Source organism: Pipistrellus hanaki (assembly GCF_964339955.1).
Source record: "Pipistrellus hanaki genome assembly, chromosome: 9".
NCBI lineage: Eukaryota > Metazoa > Chordata > Mammalia > Chiroptera > Vespertilionidae > Pipistrellus > Pipistrellus hanaki.
The window spans coordinates 32,273,151-32,294,392 of NC_140511.1; the positions used below are offsets into that span (position 1 = coordinate 32,273,151).

Consider the following 21,242-nt stretch of genomic DNA (forward strand, 5'->3'; position numbering starts at 1 on the left):
CTCCACTTTGCAGTCGGTCCCAAGCAAGTCAAACCCGCCTTCTCTATTCACCAGTGCAAATCAGTTAAGTAATCCTTCAAGCTGTACATTCACTATTGTATTCTGCTTCACCATGGCTATTTCTTTTCACATTTTATATAAAATAAAAGATGACTGTCATGTGTAAAAAAGAAAAAGTAAATCATAGAAATGCACCTTTTAAACCAATAAAATTTCACCAACCCCATCATATTTCAGTAAAATTTGTCTTCCAATATCATAGCCTTTTAATGTCAATAAAAACAACTTATGGATGAAAATGCCTTTTCTTTGAACCTGCAGGAAGATGTTATAAACAGTTTCTAAATGGAGAAAATGAGGTACCAGCAGCAGAGCTTTTTCTCTGCTGTTATGCTCCATTTTACAAGTAAATCCAGTACTAATCACCATTTTGATTCCAGTGAATAAAAACTTAGAACTTAATTTATTAATCAATTTTGAAGTCTAAAACCAAAATGATCTTTTAAACAGTACTGCCTAAGAGACAAGTCAATTCTGAAAAGTTAACCACAATGCAAAACGTTGCCCAAATTAAAGAGTCGCTCTCTGTTACCATGGCATCAGAGTCTGTCTTGTTGTTGGGTTTCAATTTTCCATAACAACCAAGGGTAGGGTTACATGTAAACAGAAGTGTACAAGGCTTGATGAAATTGAATATGGAGGATTAAGCATTTTTAAAGTCTGGGTTATAATTCTTGTTGCAACACAAGTTCCACTGCATAATTAACTTACAATGGCTTAAAACTTTTTGGCAACAAAATTATATTTAAAAATATACCATCACCCCCATATTAACTGTAGACATCACAACCACTTAAGCCTCTGATTAACTTAGAAAAGTATAACTTTTCCCTGAAAAACCCTAAGAGTCATGGTTTTTCAATCACATCTGTCTTGAACTAACTCATAATCAGCAGTGATGGATTCTGTCACTTCCTTATTCTAATAGGAGTAAAAACGGTGACAATGGTTTTTTGAAGAGGCTAGAGAACCTGAATGCCATTAGTGACACAGTGAATTCTTGAACAACCACTGGATTTTTACACTTTTTAGTTGTAAAACATCCACTGTGTCGGTGAAAGAGCTGAGAGGAAACAAAACTGCCAAACCTGCCCAAACTATTTTTGTTTCATAGAATGTTGATCCCTTCTAAGTCGACAATGGCATACAGAGTTAGCTATGAAAAATGCAGTCCTTATTAATGAAAGCAAACATAGCAAACCTACAGGAGGTTTCAAAGTAACTTCATTTGCTTTTAAATATTCAAGTGTAATGCTTCTGCAAAAGATTAAACCATACATTTCAATTTTATCAGTTGTGTCAATTTCCACTTGTACCTAACCTGCCATCAGCACATAGGTCCCCTGGGCTGCAGAACAGCCCGGCTGACCATGGAGAGAGATGAGGGAGCCCGTGGAAGAAGAGTGTGGATGCCACGGCATTTATCCAGACAGTAAGAGAGCCGCCTCTGAATCCCTGAAGTAAGAATGGCCACTTAAATCGGTCTACACTAAAGCAGCATTGTCTGTGAAGAGTCACTTCATACCCATCACGTTTCTCTACTCGAGTTACCAATTCCAAAGACATAAGACCAAATCCATGTACCCATGAGCCTTGTATCACAAAATGTAGAAATATTCTCAGCTTTAACCAAGAATTTTACTGGAATGAACTAAAATCATCGTTTAAAGTAATTTTAAGTATATCTTATTTTTTTACATAGATTATTTAATATTGCTTGTTGACATAATTTAATCAATAATATATCATAATGTCAACCACTACAGTGATCTAGAATCAGATTCTGGCTACAAAGGGAGCTTAATTATTAAGCAACACCTTCCTAAAAAGCTTCTGTATTTCTGATTGGTAAGAAAAACAAACAAAAAAAGAGCATCTGTCATTGAAATAACACTGAAATTCAAGCTCGGGCCCCCTTCTTTTTGTTCAACATAATTAACTCTCCAGGATAAAATAATGGAACGTTAAGACACATTAATAAATTACAGCCATCTTCAAGAAAACTCGATGGGCAACTCTGGTGTTACAGTCGTGTATCTTGGGTCCAACCTAGGGATAAAATCCTGAAAGTGTTTAGATGCACCAGTACCAAAAACATCAAGGACTTTTCGGTTCATGACAGCAAATCTGTAAAACAGAGGACACAGTAAAGAAGTATTTAATGAGTTTATAAAATGAGATGATTCACTCTACCTGACTTATGAGGTGAAAAAAGAGAAAAGTCTGGCATGACAAAAGACGCACTTCCTCAAGGTGCACTGTCCGTATTTTCTTTAAGGAGATACTAATCCCCAGGCCGGAAACCCCAGAGATTATCATCATTCTTTCAAACCCTTTCTAATAGATAACGTCAAACAGAAAAATACATTCATGACCATTTTTCTGATGGATGAAATCACAAGTATCTAAAATAAACAACGAATGGGTTAACCTTTACCCAGGCAAAGATATTAAATGTAATTTCTCTCATAAGTGATTTTAATGCCTCACAACCAGCAGAAAACACATCCAAATGAGCAAATATTTAATAATTAAAAGATAAACAGCACACAGGTTTTCAAAATTCTAATAGGCTCAGCAGAGTTAAAGCCCACCCTCATTTTATCTGTCACCTAACCTAAGAGAGACAAAGTTTTTAGAAGACACAGATGTAGCTGCTGTGCAGGAAGGACTGTGTCTCTGGGCCTGTCCACAGCACTTCCTCTGGAGGAGACAGCAGTGAAATTCTCCTCAAGTCATTCGCCAGCATCATTAACAGGAAGGCTTTAGCCAGGCTGCAGGGCTCGTATCACAGGTCCGTCGTTTACTAGCTGTATTACTCTGGAAAGCTATTAACATCTCTGTGCATCTCAGATATGTAAAATTGGGGTGTTTTTAGTACCTATGTCATAGTTATTTTAAGGATGAAACACATGTATGGATATGGAAGCTGTATGTGTACATACGTGTGTATCTGAAAACCATATCTGGGACATAATAAGCACTCTATAATTGTTTGCTATTATTACTACTAATAGTGGTAATATTATTAGCAGCAACAATTTACTGAGTATCTATTAAGGGCTAAGTGCTATTATCAACATTTCGATTTTCCTTCAGCCTTACAAAGTTTGTATTATTGTTTCATGGTAGAAGGAAAAAAACTGAGGCTCATGAGGGTAAACAACTTCCCCACTAGCGACACAGCTAAAGGTCTCAGAGCTGACAAAAGTAGGCCTATCCGACTCCAACGCCCATGGTCTTTCTAGGAGGTCAAGCCGCCTCCCAAAGAATTAGATTAAGATAAGGAAATGCTCACAAAAACAATAAAGAATAAGATAATAAAGATAAAGGACAGTATGGTTACAATATTAGGGAAAAGAACACAATTGTCTTTCCAAAATAGAAATCAGTTCATTGTTTAGGCATGATTTCATATGAAGCTGTTTAATATTTATAATCAAAAAGAAGAGATCAGACATTTTAAAAGTGAGACTTAAGTATGTTAGGTAGCAACTAATTTGCAAATCAGCATGATATTAATCTACAACACTTAAAATATCTAAAATAATATAGGGGGAAAGTAATCAAAATAACATTTATCAAAAGAATACTCCTTGTTATTCTTATTAAGCTGGTCATATTTTATTTATATATGGATAGCCTACTTTACGAATAAAAGAATATCCCTGCAAGGAGACCAAAAGATTCAAAATCTTTCTTATGAAAAAAAAAAAAATCTTACTTTGTTTCTATGACCAGTTAAAACATTTCAGTCATTTACCTGCCCTTGGTGAGCCTTAAAAGGAACTTCCAGTAAGATGGTCGCAGATTCTGAACTTCCATGACGGCCTAAGATGAGAGTATTCGGTCTTTATTAGAGTTCCTTTAGTAAATGGCAAAGATTATTAGCAGTCTTATGCAATAGAGTAGCTTACCGCTATTTTTATTGCTCATTGTGTTTTAAAAATGACAGTGATGACCATAATAAAAAACATGTATTTATGTTTAAGTTGATAATTATCAAGAATCTTTGTGAATATTGCTTGGGAAATAATCATTGAGTTAATTAAGTCAGTATTATCAGGAAGCATTTACTGAATACCCATTAGGTAGCTGGCACTTCACTAGTTATAAGTTTATTGCGTTGGCAGCAATACTTCTCCAAAGTGCAAAATTTTCCAACAGCCCTAATACCATTAACATCAATAATGATGATTACAGGATTTAAAGAGATTGAATAATGCCTCTATTAAGCAAAATTTTTACCCTTATCCTCAATGCCTAAATAATATTGTAGAAATGCAATTATTCTTACTTATGACTCTAGTATCTTTTTTCTAAAATAAGTATAATTAAATTGGGCCATTTTAGCCAAGGTACTAAAGTAATAATTTACCTATAAAAGTTGCACTCTATTTAAACCTAAAATTGTTGTGCTCCTAAAACAGGAACTGGCCCATTAAGTTAATATGTTTAATGATTTGAAACTTGAATGCTATCTTGCTAAAAACACACACACAAAAAGCATAAAATATAATAAACAAAAATGTTCCTAGGCCTTTATTTTTCCCCCATTGGTTCAATGCACATTAAAAAGAGAAATAATTCTATTTCTCATTTCAAAAAGCCATACTTACTGCCTGGAAGCAAATTGCTGTAGAGATGGAATAGATGATAGTATCTGCGTGGGGGAAATAGGGAACTTTGCCTGCTTCAATGCCTTTGAAATACATTGTCTGCAAAACAAGCATAATGCAAGACTTGTAAAGAAAACAACTTTAAATAGCATTAACAATGTATCGATAGTTGAGCAATATGCTCCCATTCTAAGTCTTTTTCTAACTTTTCAAAATCCTAACAATTCTTTCGAGGCTCAAATCATCTTCTACAACAGCATTAAGTGCTAGCCTTCCCCCACGCCCTCATTTTCTTACCCCAGACCCCAGGTATCAATAATAATACTTTTCTGTAAAATTCAATGGAACTTTACTTCTGCCTCTTTTATATCATTTACTCTTCAATGCTTTTGCAAAATGCTCAGGTCCTCCACTCCCTGTTATATCTATTCATTCATACATTGAATAGTTAATGGTGTTCATTTAACTATATGCTGGATACTATGCTAGGAGCTAGTCTGAAAAAAAAAATGGTTAGTGCACAACAGAAATTATTAATGCATTCTACTGAGGCTGTAAGTTAGCTACAAGGTATATATAGATATCATATAGCCTCATTAGATGTTTATCTGTATATATAAATTAATAATAAATAAATATATTTTGGCTCCCCAGAGGAGAAAGCAACTAGTCTGTCTAGGACCACAGAGAATTTCAGAAATGACTACATTTGAGTAGTGCTTCTCAAACTATCTGCATAAAAACAAACAAACCAAAAGCTTTAAAATATGTCCAGTTGTTATAACTTGATACTTTTATAATATAACAAAAACAAATTACTAGAAAGACAAATTTAAAACACCCAAAACTGAATTTTCACTATTATATTCAAAAGACAATTACTCTGTCAAGTCGCTACAAAAGGGTCCAATTGCTGACTCTCAAACGTCTCTACTTATCCTGTCATCACTGGAAACAGTCCATGGACTAGTGCTAGTCTATGGCCCCAGTTTTAATAAGAGGCATAGAATCAACAGCTAGATAAGAGAAAAAAAAGCAGGGCTAACAAGCAGGTGCAAGTACATAATATATATGGGGAACAGCCTGTTAACTTATATGGAAAGAACATAGAATAATTCATGGAAACTGGTTTTCTAGAACATGGGAATAATAAAGTAAAACTAGTTTAAAAGAGAATGATGTTATAAAAGGGTAGAGGGATGTTCAAGAAGATATGAGTAGCTCATAAAATAAATAACATAAGGTAATTTTTTCCATGAAAAACTGATCTGTATAGCTGACTTTTAATTAGTATTCATTTTAATTTTCATAAATATACAGCATTTTAATATATAATTAACTTCCATATGCGTTATGTGCAAATAATTATAATCCACTTAAAATCCTAAATAAATAGATCTACTTAAAAAACAAAATAAACATTGACCATTATTTTGAAAGTAATATGACAATACATTTACAAAGTATATTCACAGTGATGAAAATGAAATTCAGATGTGGTAAAATGGAATCATAGAAATGTTATATGAAACAGCTATCTTTTGATATATGGAATAATTGTGTTCCTAATTTCTTATGATAAAACACATCTATTGAACTAGATTCTAAGTTGAAGGAAGGGAACTATATCCTACATTTCTATATGTCTAACAGCACATAGCATAGCAATTGGAATATGATAGGTATTAAATGAATAAATAAAGTTGCTTATACAACTGATTTTTATTTAATATTCATTATATAGCATTACAGCAATTTAATATAAAATTAACTCCAATCAGAGGGAAACAATTGCCTATTATACCATAGTAAGTAAATTCAACAAAGGACCTGATAAGTTTAAATTGCTAATTCCCTATATTTGAAGGAGCTCTCGGAGGCACGCTGTATATACCAGCTTCTTTGGCCAAGATCAAATATGGCTGCTGAAATGAGAACAAAGAACAATACCATTGCTTGGCTTAAAAAACCTCTTGCCACTTAGGTTAATGGCTGTCAAACATACTTTTTACAAACTAGGTGTCAATAATGGATTCCCCCAGGGTCAAAGAATGTATTTTGCTAGCTAGGGGTTATTTTTCCTCTCTCATTCCCCTTTTCCTCTCCAATAACAAGACTTGTCAACTCTACTTCCTAAACGTGCTAAATATGTGTACTTCTCTCAATTTCTTCTGCTACTATCCTGACACAAACCAGCATCTCCTGTCTTATTTTCCCAGCTCCAGATTTGTCTGTAATCCACTTTCTATGTAACAAACAGAATGTTCTCCTTAAAAATGTGAATTAAATCATGTTATTTCCATGCTTTAAACACTCCAATGACTTCCATTTGCATGGACTGCACTGAGAAAGCATTTCTCTCCCTCTCTCTCTCTCTCTCTCTCTCTCTCTCTCTCTCTCTCTCTCAGCAAATGTGAAGTTCTCTAAATGTCATAAGGATAAAAAGTTTCAGTGAAATAAAAATTTTAAAAATCAAACAAGTTAAATAAAATATATAATCTTAATTTTGACTGGAAATGTCAATATGCTCTTAGTTACTTTCTCCTTTTCTAAAAAGAATGATGGGAGGTAGGAGACAGAGGAAGGATTCTCTAGCTCTGTTTACTGGAAAGGCCAAGAAACAATGGCTAGGCTGGGAGCAAAAAGCCTCTGGCACCCCACAAAAGTCTCTGAATGACATTTCTGACCAAAAGAAACTAAGGCTATTGGAGAAAAGACTGATTGATTCTATCAATCAGGAAATGTCCCAGATGAGCCCGGAATATCTAGTTTTACCACAAAGCATGAAAGCTATCACAGATACTGGTATTATGCCAAAAAGAGACAGAAGTCAACTTTAAGAGGTTCTCAGAGCCAAATAAGGGTCATCTGAGACCAATGATTACAATGAGTTGAAACAAATCAAATATGTTAAAATCCATGACTTCATATAACATTTGAAAATAAAAACTCATGGGTCAACATTGCAGGATGCTAGGGAATAACTTATTCTGAACACTGGTAAATAAAGAGAAGTAATCAGGCATTTTATTATGGCTTTGTGAACAAACTATTTCAGAGTAACCAAACAGTTAAAAAGGGAAAGTTCTTTTTCAGAAAAATTCCCACTATTAAATACAGAAAACACACACATAATGGTCACACAATTATGACCATTTTGCAACCCTCACTTAAATAATTCTTGGTCATTATCATTAATGACTGATACAATAACTAAGTACAGTCTAATGGGGAACCTTATGCTGGCTCTATCAACACTGAGTCCACTGATCAACCTTAGCACAACAGGGAAAAACAGCAGACATTTTTGTGCTTCCTAACGTAAGGCAATAGGAATTCGCACAGTCACTATGGAGTATGCCTGCAACACACCACTCTCGCCCTCAAAAAAAAATTTGAAACTTAATTTGCTTAAGCCTCTAGATAAAATAGTTTACAGGAAATACAGAGTTAAAGAAGCATGTTAACACAACCAGCGAGAATGCTGTCAGTAAAATTCCATAGGACTAACTGCCTACATCTTCAACAAATAAATGGCAAGGGTTAAAAAGAAGGGGTGGGTAACTATAATAAACTAAAAAGACTTTTGGATCCTGATTAAAACAAAGGTATTGAAAAACAACTTTTGTGAGACAATCAATGAAAATGTAATTTCTAATGGGATATCCTAATATATAAAAACCCAGGGTCCTTAACATCCAAAACAATCGAAGGCTCGACCAACCAGAAGTCAGTGGCAGCCCAGCACTGACTGCTGCTGCTGAGGGCACCCTGACCCAGCACTGACTACCAATGGGGCTGCAGATCAGGCCCAAAGAGAGACCTGGAGAGAGAAGCAGGGTCTGATCCATAGCTTCCATGGCAGCTGTAAATCAGCTTTTGTCTCTTTTGTTCCAGGCCTGGCCAGCAGCCATGCCTCCCTTTCTCTTGGGCCTCCATTGGGGAGGCTGATCAGCCCCACCTCTTTGATCAGGTTCATGGATAGGCCTGCAGACAATGACTGGCATAGAAACTGACCAACCAGAACCAAATCTGGGTGAAGTGTGAGGAGCCAATGGTTGTCTAGGAGGTAGAGATTTTGATGCTGAATGGCATAGAAACCAACCAATCAGAACCTACTCTGGGTGAACTGTGAAGGCAGAACCTAAGGTGGGGTTTTAATGGCAAAAGCTGTTTGGAGTAAGGTGTAAGAAAGCAGTTCAATTTTTTAATGACCAGTTTGGCAGTATAGTGTATATGGCTGGCTATCAGTCCAGATATAGGGATTATGTATTTTTGTCTGCCAAGAGCATCTCCTCCTGATAAAAAAGGCTTTTCCCCCACCCCCATCTATATAAGCAACCCTATCTATATAATCTATCCATACTACTAAAAGGGTAATATGCTAATAGGATCAGGCCTAAACCAGTGGTTGGATATCCCCAGGGGGTCCCCAATTGGAGAGGGTGGAGGCTGGGCAGAGGGAACCCTCCCCTCCCCTGTGCACAAATTTCATGCACCAGGCTACGAGTATGATAATATTAAAGAATCATTAGGTTTTTCTTAATGTAAGATAATGGTATTGTGGCTATATTTTGGTGATACTATTGATTTATTTATTTTTAAGTAGTTCTTATCCATTGGCCTTATTCTTTTAGGAGTATTTATCCTGAATTGCTCATAGACAAAGTGACTCTAGGATTTGGTTTAAAATAAATCAGTACTTGCCCTATTTAGTGTGACTCAGTTGTCTGAGCATCATCCTATGCACTAAAAGATCACTGGTTTGATTCACAGTGGGGCACATGTCTGGGTTGTGGGCCTAATACCCAGTAGGGGATGTGCAGGAGGCAGCTGATCAATGTGTCTCTTTTACATCTGTGTTTCTCCCCCTCATCCCCCCCAAAATAAATAAATAAACAAACAAATAAATAAACAGACAAATAAATAAATAAAACATTAAAAATAAAAGTGATAAATCAGTAGTTGAGACGTTGGAGTGGTATAGATGAAATGAGATTGGCCAAATGCTTTAATGTTGAAGCTGTGTAATGGGTGCATGAAGGTTAATTACTATTCTTTCTCCATTTGTGTATACTTAAAAATAATACAAAGAAAGAAGAGTATACAGAGCAATTGATTTGGTTTAAATACTTTTATAGGATTAGAATTTACTTTAAAAAATTAGAATATATATTTTTTGCTAAAGCAACTTAACAGCTATGAATAATTTGGTACTATACATGGATAAAAATGTTTGCTTACCTCCACCAATTTTGAAGCTAAATACATGGAAATTGTTGTGCTTTTATAAAACATCATTGATACTCCTGCCAAAAATCCTGAAAAAATAAGGCAAAACTCATCAGACCTTAAAGTATCTGTTATTAAGTCATTTGGAAATTTAAATTTGCTTAAGTAGGAAAAAATTGATATTTAGCACTGCCTTGTTACATCAAAATAAGGGGCATTATATATTTAATAACATTAAAATGGGTGAGTTCTTATTATCCTGTATTTTTAAATTAAGAAATTGATCTCAGAGTTAGTGACACACAGTTTTGATACATATTTTATAAGAAACTTCACATTCCAAATTTAACTTTAAAACAGTGGTGATTTTGCCAAACATAATTTTCAAAAATAATTTTTAAAGGCTATTTGTATCATTTCTAATTGTAAATGAAAATAATTACTCATATGTTCTCCTAACTGCTCAAATTATTTTTAGTGCTATCATCACACTTCTTTTCATATTATTGTCTTCATTCTATAAATGGAAAACCAAGGTGGGAGGAGACCTGGAATTCTAATAGTAGGAAAACTACCAATAAATACCCCCCCAAAAATGGTCTACTCAACTTAAACAGTACATACAATGCAACTTGTAGGAAACTTTCTTTAGTATTTATGAAATTATTTACATGACTAAAAAAATAATAAAAATCATTAAAATATGTCACTTACCATTAGTAAAAACAGAATATTTTAAGAAATCTAATTGCATTTAAAATAGTACCATAATCACTCCTATAATATTTTAAGATTTCATGTTCTTTTGTGACACATTCCCTAGGATTTCTGGCCTGTTAGAGGGCAGATATATTGTGAACTCAAAACACCAGATGGCAAGAGTGCCTTGATAGTTAAACTTCACAAATACAAAATGTTTAGACTAGTGCAATAGGGATTGTATTACAGAGAAAGGAGATACAAAGAGATCAGATAAATTTGGAAACTATTCCTGACTCAGTCCTATTACTGATCGATACAATAATGATTCTTTTTTAATCATTGCTTTACCAGCTATAATAGCATGCAGTTCATCATCCAGGTTTCTGACCCAGCGCAGGAAGCAACTAGTACCCTGTGTCAAAAAGAAAATACATGACTTCAGTTGTTTCATTTCTAGAAGAAAAAAAAATGCATGTAGGTTCTACTTTGGTCTACATGCAGAATACTGGGGAAAGTATCAATCCCACTCTAACAAGGAGAGAAAGCTGGATAAACTACAAATCTATCAAGCCAGAATTCTATACCCAGAAATAATATTTTTCAGTTTGAAGGTTAAAAAGACTTTCTCAGACAGACAGAAGCTGAAATGTTACCGAGGTAGTTCTGCATGCAGAAGGAATCTGATACCAGATAAAAAATTAGATCTGCAAAAAGAAATGAAGAGCTCCTGAAATGGTAAATTGAAGGCAAATGTTTAACTGCTGTAAAACTGAATTAACTGTCTAAAGCAGAAGTCAGAAGATTATGTATGGCTCACTAGCTAAATCTGCCCTGCCATTCGCTTTTATATGGGAGCTAAGATTGTCTTTTTACTTCTAAATGGATAAAAATAAATAAAAAATAAGATATTGTGGCATGTAAGAATTATATAAAATTCTAATTTATAAAAAAGCACAATTGTTATTACAATGTGATAAAAATTTTATTGGAATACTGCCATGCTCATTCGTTTATGTATTGTCTTTGGCTGCTTTCATACAAGACATTTGAGTACTAGTCATGACAGAGACCATATAGTCCACAAAGCTTAAGATATTTACTATCTGGCCCTTTACAGAAAAAGTTTTCTGACTCCTTATACAAAACAAAAATAGTAACATTGTGTTGTGGGGTTTATAACATATGAAAAGATAAAAGTATAGCACACAAAAAAAAAATGGAAAGAAAAAATTAGGATTATGGTGTTGTAAGATTCTTACATATAATGAAGTGGTATAATATACTGAAAATATTTGTTATAAATGCTAAGGAAATTACTACATTTTTAAAAGAAGTATAAATAATAAGCGTACAGTACAGACAGAATACATAAAGCTATTAAAATAAATTTTAAAAATTAAAATATATTTTTAAAAATCCAGGAAACAAAAAATAAAAAAAGAGAAAGGACAAAATAAAATATGGAACAAATTCAAAACAACTGGCAAGAAGATAAATTCAAACTCAGCCATAACAAATAAAAACATTAAGTATAAACAGTCTAAACTCACCAGTTAAAAGATAGAGATTAGCAAATTGGATAAAAAAAGAACCAACTATTTGCAGCCTAATAGAAACCAACCTTTAAAATGAAAACAGAAAATTTCAAATAAGAAGTTAGAAACAATACACTATCAAATATAATCAAAAGAAAATTGGAGTAGTTATATTACTATCTGACAAAATAGACTTCAGGACAGGATTATCACCAGGGATAAACAGGAACATTACAAAGTGGAGAAAGGGTCCCTTCACCAAGAAGACACAGGAGAAATAAGCTTGTTTGTTTTTCTCCTGATTACATTCTTATGAAGATTCTAAAGGCACTGACAATATTTTTTAAATTACATACAGCTTTGGAACACATTGTAGGAATATTTTCTATTAAAAGGTTTTCTGACCTACTTGTATTTTCCTTAGTTTAATATCATAAGTTTGTATTACCTAAGCAAATAAATAGTAACAGAAATAAAAATATATATACTCTGAGATATGTTAGTTAGTAGAGAATAACCTACATGAGCAAAAAGTGTTGAATAGTCCACCTGAAAACACTTAAAAGTTTATGTTAAGAATAAATACAAACACTAGAATTAGGAATGAAAAAGTACGTGAGTATCCACCTTTTATAAGTAAATATGTACATAACCATCTTACCCAAAATAATGCCAGAATTCCATTTTTTTCAGAAATAATTTTGCGTTTAACATGTGTTGCAGATGTATGCATACAGATTGACCTTAGTTATCACATTTATTTAGAATTTAGATTTAGAATCTAAATTTTAACTGGTTAATAACGTGCCAGAAATATTATTTATATATTAGTAATTCTCATTAAACAAAAGGCCATTATTTAAAATTGTAGAGTACTGTATCGTTAATGTGTGTTTAGGAATGTGCTTATATATGTATGGATATATTTATAGGAACATGCAAAAAGTGGTGTAAGAGAATGTAGTAGGAATAGTGAGTGGAAAAGTAAAATAAGTCATTGCCTATATGTATGTTACAACAGAAAATCATACTGATTCTATTAAGTGTTGTCATCAGCTAGGAGGGTCTGAAATATGTTTAAATTAAAACCAGGCATTAAAAATAATTTAAAACAAATAGACCAACCATATTAATGTCATTGTTTTATGTTAGAAATGTGAGAAAGTTTGTATTTTCTCAGTGTCTCCATTATTGGGAAAAAAATGTGAGTCTGAAAATATTTATTATTATGTATAAACGCAAGTATGTATGTACTTCCAAGCATATAAATAACATTATAAAATAAGAAATTTCCCCAACTTTAATTTCCAATATATTATATACATCTTTGAATACTACAAAAAGAAGCATTTTAAAAAATGATAGATGAGTTAAGGACATGGGGCACATACTAACAATAGCCATGTTATTTATTTCCCATTTTTCTTTTCTCTTCTGAAAGCCTTACCTTGTATATACTAACAAAAGAGCCCAGGAAAGCTCCAAGCTGAAAATTTTCTTTATTGTAGAAGAGAGAAAGCAGCCTTGACGGCTTTGTAAACAGATGCCTAAATGCAGAGGGAATTCGGAGGCAGCACTGGATCAAGTATCCCACGCTAAACATTCTGATGAAACCCTGGAGAAAATGGGGAGGAAATTCTGATTTACCACCAAGTTTTAAAGTCTGCTACATTTGAATTTCACTGTCTCAGAATAAAACAGAACTCCAAAAAACTGACACAAGTATATTTAACAGCCATTTTCAAAATTAAATGTTAAAACCTCAATTTTAAAACAATTACCTTAAAAACAAGGGCAAAACCTGCAGTGAATACACTTTCTTTGATTTACAAAGAAAAAAGTTTCACAAGCACTTGTTCAACCTTGTCTATGCACCAAAATTGACATTTGTTTAGAATAATCAGGATTTTTAATTCCTAAACCACGTCTAAATTTTAGAAATAAAAGCATTGAAGTTAAAAAAAAAAAAAAGTTAACAAAACCAAATCCTTTTGGCAACTCCTTACTCATCAGTATGAGCAGCAATTCTTTTGACAGAAAGATAATTTTATTATTTATCTAGACCTTTGGTATCAACTATTTAAATGATCAAGTTAAAAGACCTTCCCAGAAAAATAAGTAGTTATATCTAGGTTTATATTTATGCTCAAACATCTCTAGAGAATGGTAGCTTTGAGGTATACTCCACACAACCTGTAAAAGCAAATCTGCTACTAATCCATATTTGCTTCCAACATTCCTTCGTATTACCTGCTACTATTTCCCTATAGTGCAAAAGGGAACGGAGAGAGGACTAGTGATGGTCAATTTCATTTCAGTGTTTGGGAAAATGAAGTTTAGATGTCACTTAACATTGAGAGACTGAAAAATGCCAATTAGCACAAAACAAAAGTTATCAAAAAAGAGTAGGATTTTATACATGATTCAAACAATACATTTTAATACTGGTCTCCCATTCTCCTCTGGCCCTGGTGGAATGGGGAAATGTCTACATTCTTAGCAGTGCTTGGCTGCTAAGAGCCAGAAGTCAGGTCTGTATCTTCCAGATAACAGCCTTCTTTCTTGGGGGGGGGAAAAAAATTACTATGAAGAAACATTCGTTAATTTACCTGAAACTAATACCTGGTTAAAAAAATGAAAATTAAATTGTCCAACCAATTAGTATAAATTATTAGGCATTTGCTTAACTGAAACTGCCTAGTATTAGTTTGAAACACGAAATGTTCACACTTCTATCTTTGATAACCTTATAATATTAATCTAAAGATTCAAGGATCGCACTTATGTTCAGTCTTTTCACCTGGTTTTCAAGAGGCCATTCATTCCTCCATCCATTCACCCTTCTATGTATTCAGGAGATATTCACTGCTGCCTCTTATGTGCTAAGCATTACACTAGATGCTGCGAGAAAAGTGAAGAAGATACAAAGTCCTTGCCTTCAGTGAGGCTTTCATGCTCGTTAGAGGAAGAGAAAATAAGGAAGTATATAAAACAAAAATAATTACAGATTGCAGTAAGTGTTCTAGGAAGTAGGGCACTAGGATTGACTGGTAAGGGAAGGCTACCGAGGATGTGACATTTAAGTAGACACAAAAGAGGAGGAGCTAACATGAGAAAAACATTTCCGGTAGCTTAGATAGAAAGCACAAAGCCAAAAATGAGGTCGGCAGGTATGAGAATGCAGGCAAAAGTTAGTGAGAATGGAGTATAGTGAGCTGAGAGGAATGTAATTCATTTGATTATTTACCCAGGGATATGATTTAACAAGTGTGTAACTGAGTCCTTGGAATAATGAGGTGCTCTGTCAAAATATTTTACATTTGTGTTGTAAATTCCTTACCCAAATTTTATATTCATAGGCAAAATACTCCAACTTACACATAAATTACCAAGTTTATAGTAGTGGTACACATTAGAAAGAAAGACTACATTTTTTTCATTGCTTAGTAATTCTCATTAAATTTTTAATATTACCACCCTCTCCCCAAACCTTTCCAAGTTCTTCTGATTGAATCAGATGCTTCTCTTAGTTTTCCTCCTAAGGTCTCCCCTTGAAACAGTGTCCGGTTGGAGGGAAGAATAACTCTGGGAATGGCAGAGTGGCAGACTCTGAGACTGCCAGCAATGATGTGTTATTTTGTTTTGTTTTGTTTTCTTTTTTTTGGCATTTTAAAAGTGCAGCAAAAAATCAGATTTGGAAGGAGAGTGTCAAAAACCATTGCACAACTGAAAGAATATGCTATCGCTCTTACACCTGGCCATGTCTTTGGGGACTCCATGGGTAAGGTATTGGCTTGGGCTGATGCCACTATCAGCAACTGGGCCACAGGCACGCACATCCAGAAGCACTAATGAGACATGGGCCCTCCCTTCTGAGTGACCATCAGGAGGCTGTCTTTGAGGATGCTGCACAGCTCTGCTCTTATTAGCAGCTGAGTGCGGATCAGATGTTGTGAGAAAGATCATACACTTTTTAAGGCATCAGAATTGTTAGAGCACCATCCAAAACTGGAGAACTTGCAGCAGCAGGTGGTGCCATCTGTGCCAGACTAACTGTAAGGAAAATAACTTCCTTCCCAGAGTGAGTGGTGATGGGAGATGGCAGGCACGGGTGGGGGCGGGTAGGGAGAGTCACTAATATATTAGGGATCAAGGAATTTATGCCAGTGGGCACAGTTAACTTGCTTAATGCAGAGCAACTGTGGACATGCTCCAGTTACTCCATGCCTAAAAAAATGTAGCAGCTTTACAAGTCCAAAATCTAACGCTACTGTACCAGACTATGCAGTGTGCATGGGTGACTGCTGATCTGCCAGCACACAACACAGTCCAGGGGCCTTGTCTTTGTTGTTGTTGTTTCACTCTGTTTTCTAAATAAGCAAAATTTAAAATTATTTAACTAAAGATCTGGTAAGTGAATATTAAGCTAAATTGTTACTATATCTCACAAAATTCTTATTCTTCAAGTCACATGCAAAGAATGACATTTATTGTCAACGTTTCAATTTACTTTGAAATTATATTTTAATAAGTAAATTACTTCTATATTTAATTTAGAAATATAGAAATTGAAAGATACTTTTATATACTTACTTTAATACAATAAGAGATGCAATTATCTTCATAGTGTTTGCAACATCTATGCCTTGGTCCATGCTTACATCTGAAATTAAAGCAAAACACTAATTATAATTAAAATGTGTGTGTGTGTGTGTGTGTGTGTGTGTGTGTGTGTGTATAGATATGCTTAAACCTCTCTAACCAAAAAGGTAGAAATCATTACCTACTTGTTTCTAAATGTGTTCATCTTTTGGTTTCTTAGGACATACAGAAGCAAGATAACAGATTCCTTTCCTTTGCTGCTCACCATTTGACACATTGTATAAAATACGTGACTATAGTAAAAACGTTTTAATGTGGAACAGAAAAACCACAGTGGTAAATATCTGTGACTAAATATTAAAAATATGCATATATATATCTCTTTACTCTGCCAGATCTTTTGGAAGCTTTAAATCACTTAAAGAATATAATGGCCATAAATCATCCATGAAGTCAGCACTTGAGCAAAAATCATAATGAGAATGTGTTCAAGTTACAGGAATTTATACTTAATTATATTTGAGAGAAAACATCTGGAAAAGAAACATGATACAGTATTGGAATTCAAAATTCAGTTTTTAAAATAAATATAGATATAGATTGTGGGGAATTCAAAAGTAGGTTATTTGTGATCTAACCTTAAAGCACTTAGTCCTTGAGTACTTAATAAACATTTCTGCTAGGAGGACTACTGTTCAAGACACACTCATTGTCATTTTTTTGTGTGCTGGCTCCTGCACCATTTATTTACTCTGGGTATAAAAAAATAAGTAAGACATCTAACGAAGGTTTACCTATCCCCCTTTCTCTTTGAAGAGCAGTTTTTATAACTCTTTCAGATGGTGGGTAATGAATTGGCTTCATGGCTGGAACACACTCTTTCCTGCTTATAACAATTACTTGTAGAGCGATATTCTGGCTTCACATGTATGTAGTTCCATTTGCAAATTGATTAGTAAGACTTTTTCTGAAATCCAATTCTGCTCTGTTGCTGGAGTCTACAGACAGCCTTTTCTACTCAAGGGTGACAGCAATGGTCCGCATGAACCACAGCCCTTATATCATTAGGATGACAGAACATAACTGGTCACGTGAAGTTGCTGAGTGATTAAAGCTGGGGGCATGAATCAGAGAAGAAGTGCCTTATGGAAACCATCACTCTTCATACAGCTAAGTGTCCTCTCAAAGACATTTCTCAGCCATTGCTACCAGAGCTACAACAGAAGTTATTAAACTCTCTCTGCTAGTACAGTTAAATTCTGATACCAACCATACTGTCATTTACTCTTTCCTTATGCTTTCATTAAAATGGCTTCCTAAGTTCTGGACTGCCCAGGCCCTGCATTTTCTGCTCTGCTTCTGCATTATCCTACATCTGCTCTCATATCAGTGCGCTCCCTAAGGCTACTTGACAAGTTCTGCCATGACCTGATCAGTTCTGACCATGGCATCACCCCCCACAGGACACATTCTCTGCATTTCCCTGGGATTCCTGATGAAGTGATGTCCTAAGAGGAATCCCTTCTCCCTTCTCTCCACTAAGGTAACTCATAACCATTTTGAACTTGCTATTAAGCAAATTCTTGATCTTATTAAGATCACTACCAAAATTATTCCTGCCATCTACTATTCTTGTTCTCTTAGCTTCTGTATGTGATGTATGCCAAAATGAAGAGACAGTCTTTAAATTCAGTAAACATTTTGAGCACCTACTTTGTGCTCATGTATGTGAGTCAAGTCATATGTTATTTCATTTAATGCACACAACACTCCTTAATAGAGACTACTGACCCTGGTTAACCCATGAAGACTTTGGGATACAACCAGCAGGGGCAAAATGAGAGCCAAATGTAGGTCTTCCAATTCCTTAAAGAGCCTCAGATTTCCTTAACTGACCCCCCCTCCCCTGACTTTCTATATTGCCTTCTCATGTCATATTCTCTAAAACATCACTACCAATATTATTTTAATCAGCTGGCTTAATTTTAAACTATTAAATTTACTTTCTTGAATATTTACACTTGAAGTACAAATCAAGGTTTACTTTGTATGAAACATAGACTTCTTTGTATAAAATACAATTAAAAATTTATTTTTCTTTAAAACCCTAAAAATTTCTACTCTTCCAAATAGCCTTTACTTAAGGCTTGCTCCGTATTATTCCTGCATCGTCTTAAATCTCTCTCAGAACTTTTCTTTCTCCTTTCCACACTTGGCACATTTTGATTAGTCCATGGTAATTGTTCTTAAAGTTCCCTATTCTAGCCTTCTGCAACTCTGCCTAGTTTGCAATAGAAAAGTATTTCAATTTCATGTAACCTATTTTAAAGGCATATGGTTATCTATAGTCGTGACAGAAATATTAATAACATTCACTTGCCACCATGTGCCTTTTATAAAATTCTGCACAATTTCTGGTAAAAAAAAAAAAAAATCATCAAAATTGAAAAACAAACACAAAAATACCTTAGCATAGTAATAAGATTATATAAATCAAGACAAAGTGTGCTAAAATATCAATATAAAGAACTCACATTGAATCCACAAGCTTCCTGACTAGAGCAATTATATTCATTCCTCGAGATTTTTCCTCCTGTTTCTCTGCCTTTTGTTCCACTTTTGCGTATGCTATCTCTGGTGAATAAGAATGTGTGGGAATTTCTTCCTTCCCTACAATGAACCTAAAGAAAAAAGCACAATGTGAGACATTTTTCACCATTTTTTAAAAAAATATCAATGAGAAAATAAACTGATTTTGTTTATATATAAATAAAATATGGAAAGTACCTTATCATTTGAAATATTTTTCACAATATATGTCAAATCTAATCAATGTATTAAAAGTTAAAAATTGGCTTTTGAAATCTGAATACTCAAAAAATGTCAATAGTCAGTTGTTTAACAATGCAGGTTTTTTAAAAATTAAATTAACCAAGTAAAATATAACATAGCACTTTTATAAAGCACCCTTTTAAATTAAGTCACCACCTTTTTAAGCTATTACAAAGTTTTTTCAAACGAAGAAGCAGATGAACTATTAACTTGGATCAACTAGTTAATGATAAAAATTTATTTTATCTCTAAAACTTATTAGTTACAATTTAATGTGTTTCTCATTTTTTAGTGTAAATTTATATTTAATGTCACTTTAAGTAGCTGCAATGCCGTATAAGGTCATATATAGTATATACACACTCCTGACCCAAGTTGCTTAAGTAGGCTGCTTAAGCCCCACTATAGACTTTCCTAAGATCTCTCAAAGATCCACAAACCCCAAACAAGTAGCAGCTGGGCTTGGTGTGCCCTGCACCTCTTGCAAAGCAGCCCCAAGTCTGGTATAAGGGGTAACTGTTCTCAACATACATTGCAATTTCCACCAGGTGGCCTCAAGCCTGACATAAGCTGTGTCCAGTGTTGGCCTGAATATAACATCAAGTAAATGGCCAAAAACCCAGCACAAGGCAGCTGGCCTCAGCTTACATTATGGGGCCCACTAAAGAGTCCAGGGCCCAGAATGGCAACCAGTCTTGGTTCATAGCACAACCTCTTCCAAACACCTCTAAGTTTAGCAAAAGCAACAACAAATCACAGATCAGTTTGTAGCTCCCACTAGTCAGTTCAAGCCAGGAGTAACTGACTTTGGCCTATCCCACAGCCTCTCCCAAGAGCCTCCAGAATCAACAAACCCACTGGCCTGCTTCAAATTACACCACAGCAGCACCCAACCAGGTCCACAAACAACACACCCAAAAGGCAGACTTGGCTGGCACCAGAGCCCCACTAAAGCAACTGCTGCTCTGTGGGATGGTCTGCCAGTCAGCCTGAGATACAATCCCACCCACTGATATCCCATTCAAGGCTCACCTACAACAGGAGGCACACACAACACCTGAGACCACCTGAACCACCTGCCAGAGATGATCAGGGACACTACACACTGAGTCTCACAGAATACCTACTACATAAGGCCACTCTGCCAAGAGTGGGAGACATAGTTGATCTACTTAATACATAGAAACAAACACGGGGAGTCACCCAAAATGTAGAGACAAAGAAACATGTCCCAAAATGAGAGAACAGAACATGAGAAAAACTTCAGAAAAGGAACTAAACAAAATAGAGACAATCTACCAGATGCAAAACACTGGTTATAAAGATGCTCAAGGAAGGTAGGGTAATAGTAGTAGATGAATTTATTGAGAATGTCAAAAAGAGACATGAAACATTTTAAAAAAAAATCAGTTCAAAATGAAGAATATATTAGAGGGAATCAAGAGCAGATTAGATGAAGTAGTTTATCAAATGAACAATCTGGAAGACAAGGTAGCAGAAAACACTCTATCAGAACAGCACATTAAAAAAAAATAGTTTAAGGGACCCTTGGTACAACATCAAGCATTCCAACATTTGCATCATAAGGGTATCAGGAGAAAAGAGAGCAAAGGATGGAAACTTTTTTTGAAGAAATAATGACTGAAAGCTCCCCTAACCT

General features: G+C 34.6%; 1 protein-coding gene across 3 annotated transcripts in view; it reads right to left on the reverse strand.

Annotated features, from left to right (window-relative positions):
• Window positions 1-348: 348 nt before the first annotated feature.
• TMEM135 (transmembrane protein 135) overlaps window positions 349-21,242 on the reverse strand; it is a 192,066-nt gene continuing 171,172 nt past the window's right edge. For all 3 annotated transcript variants that reach the window (XM_084895225.1, XM_084895226.1, XM_084895227.1), the window contains 8 exons: window positions 19,285-19,431; window positions 16,742-16,811; window positions 13,596-13,763; window positions 10,962-11,025; window positions 9,924-10,000; window positions 4,680-4,778; window positions 3,824-3,891; window positions 349-2,187 (listed from right to left, as the gene is read on the reverse strand). In XM_084895225.1, the coding sequence (XP_084751351.1) occupies window positions 2,055-2,187; window positions 3,824-3,891; window positions 4,680-4,778; window positions 9,924-10,000; window positions 10,962-11,025; window positions 13,596-13,763; window positions 16,742-16,811; window positions 19,285-19,431 (826 nt within the window). In that variant the 3' untranslated portion in view covers window positions 349-2,054. The remainder of the gene's footprint in view (window positions 2,188-3,823; window positions 3,892-4,679; window positions 4,779-9,923; window positions 10,001-10,961; window positions 11,026-13,595; window positions 13,764-16,741; window positions 16,812-19,284; window positions 19,432-21,242) is intronic.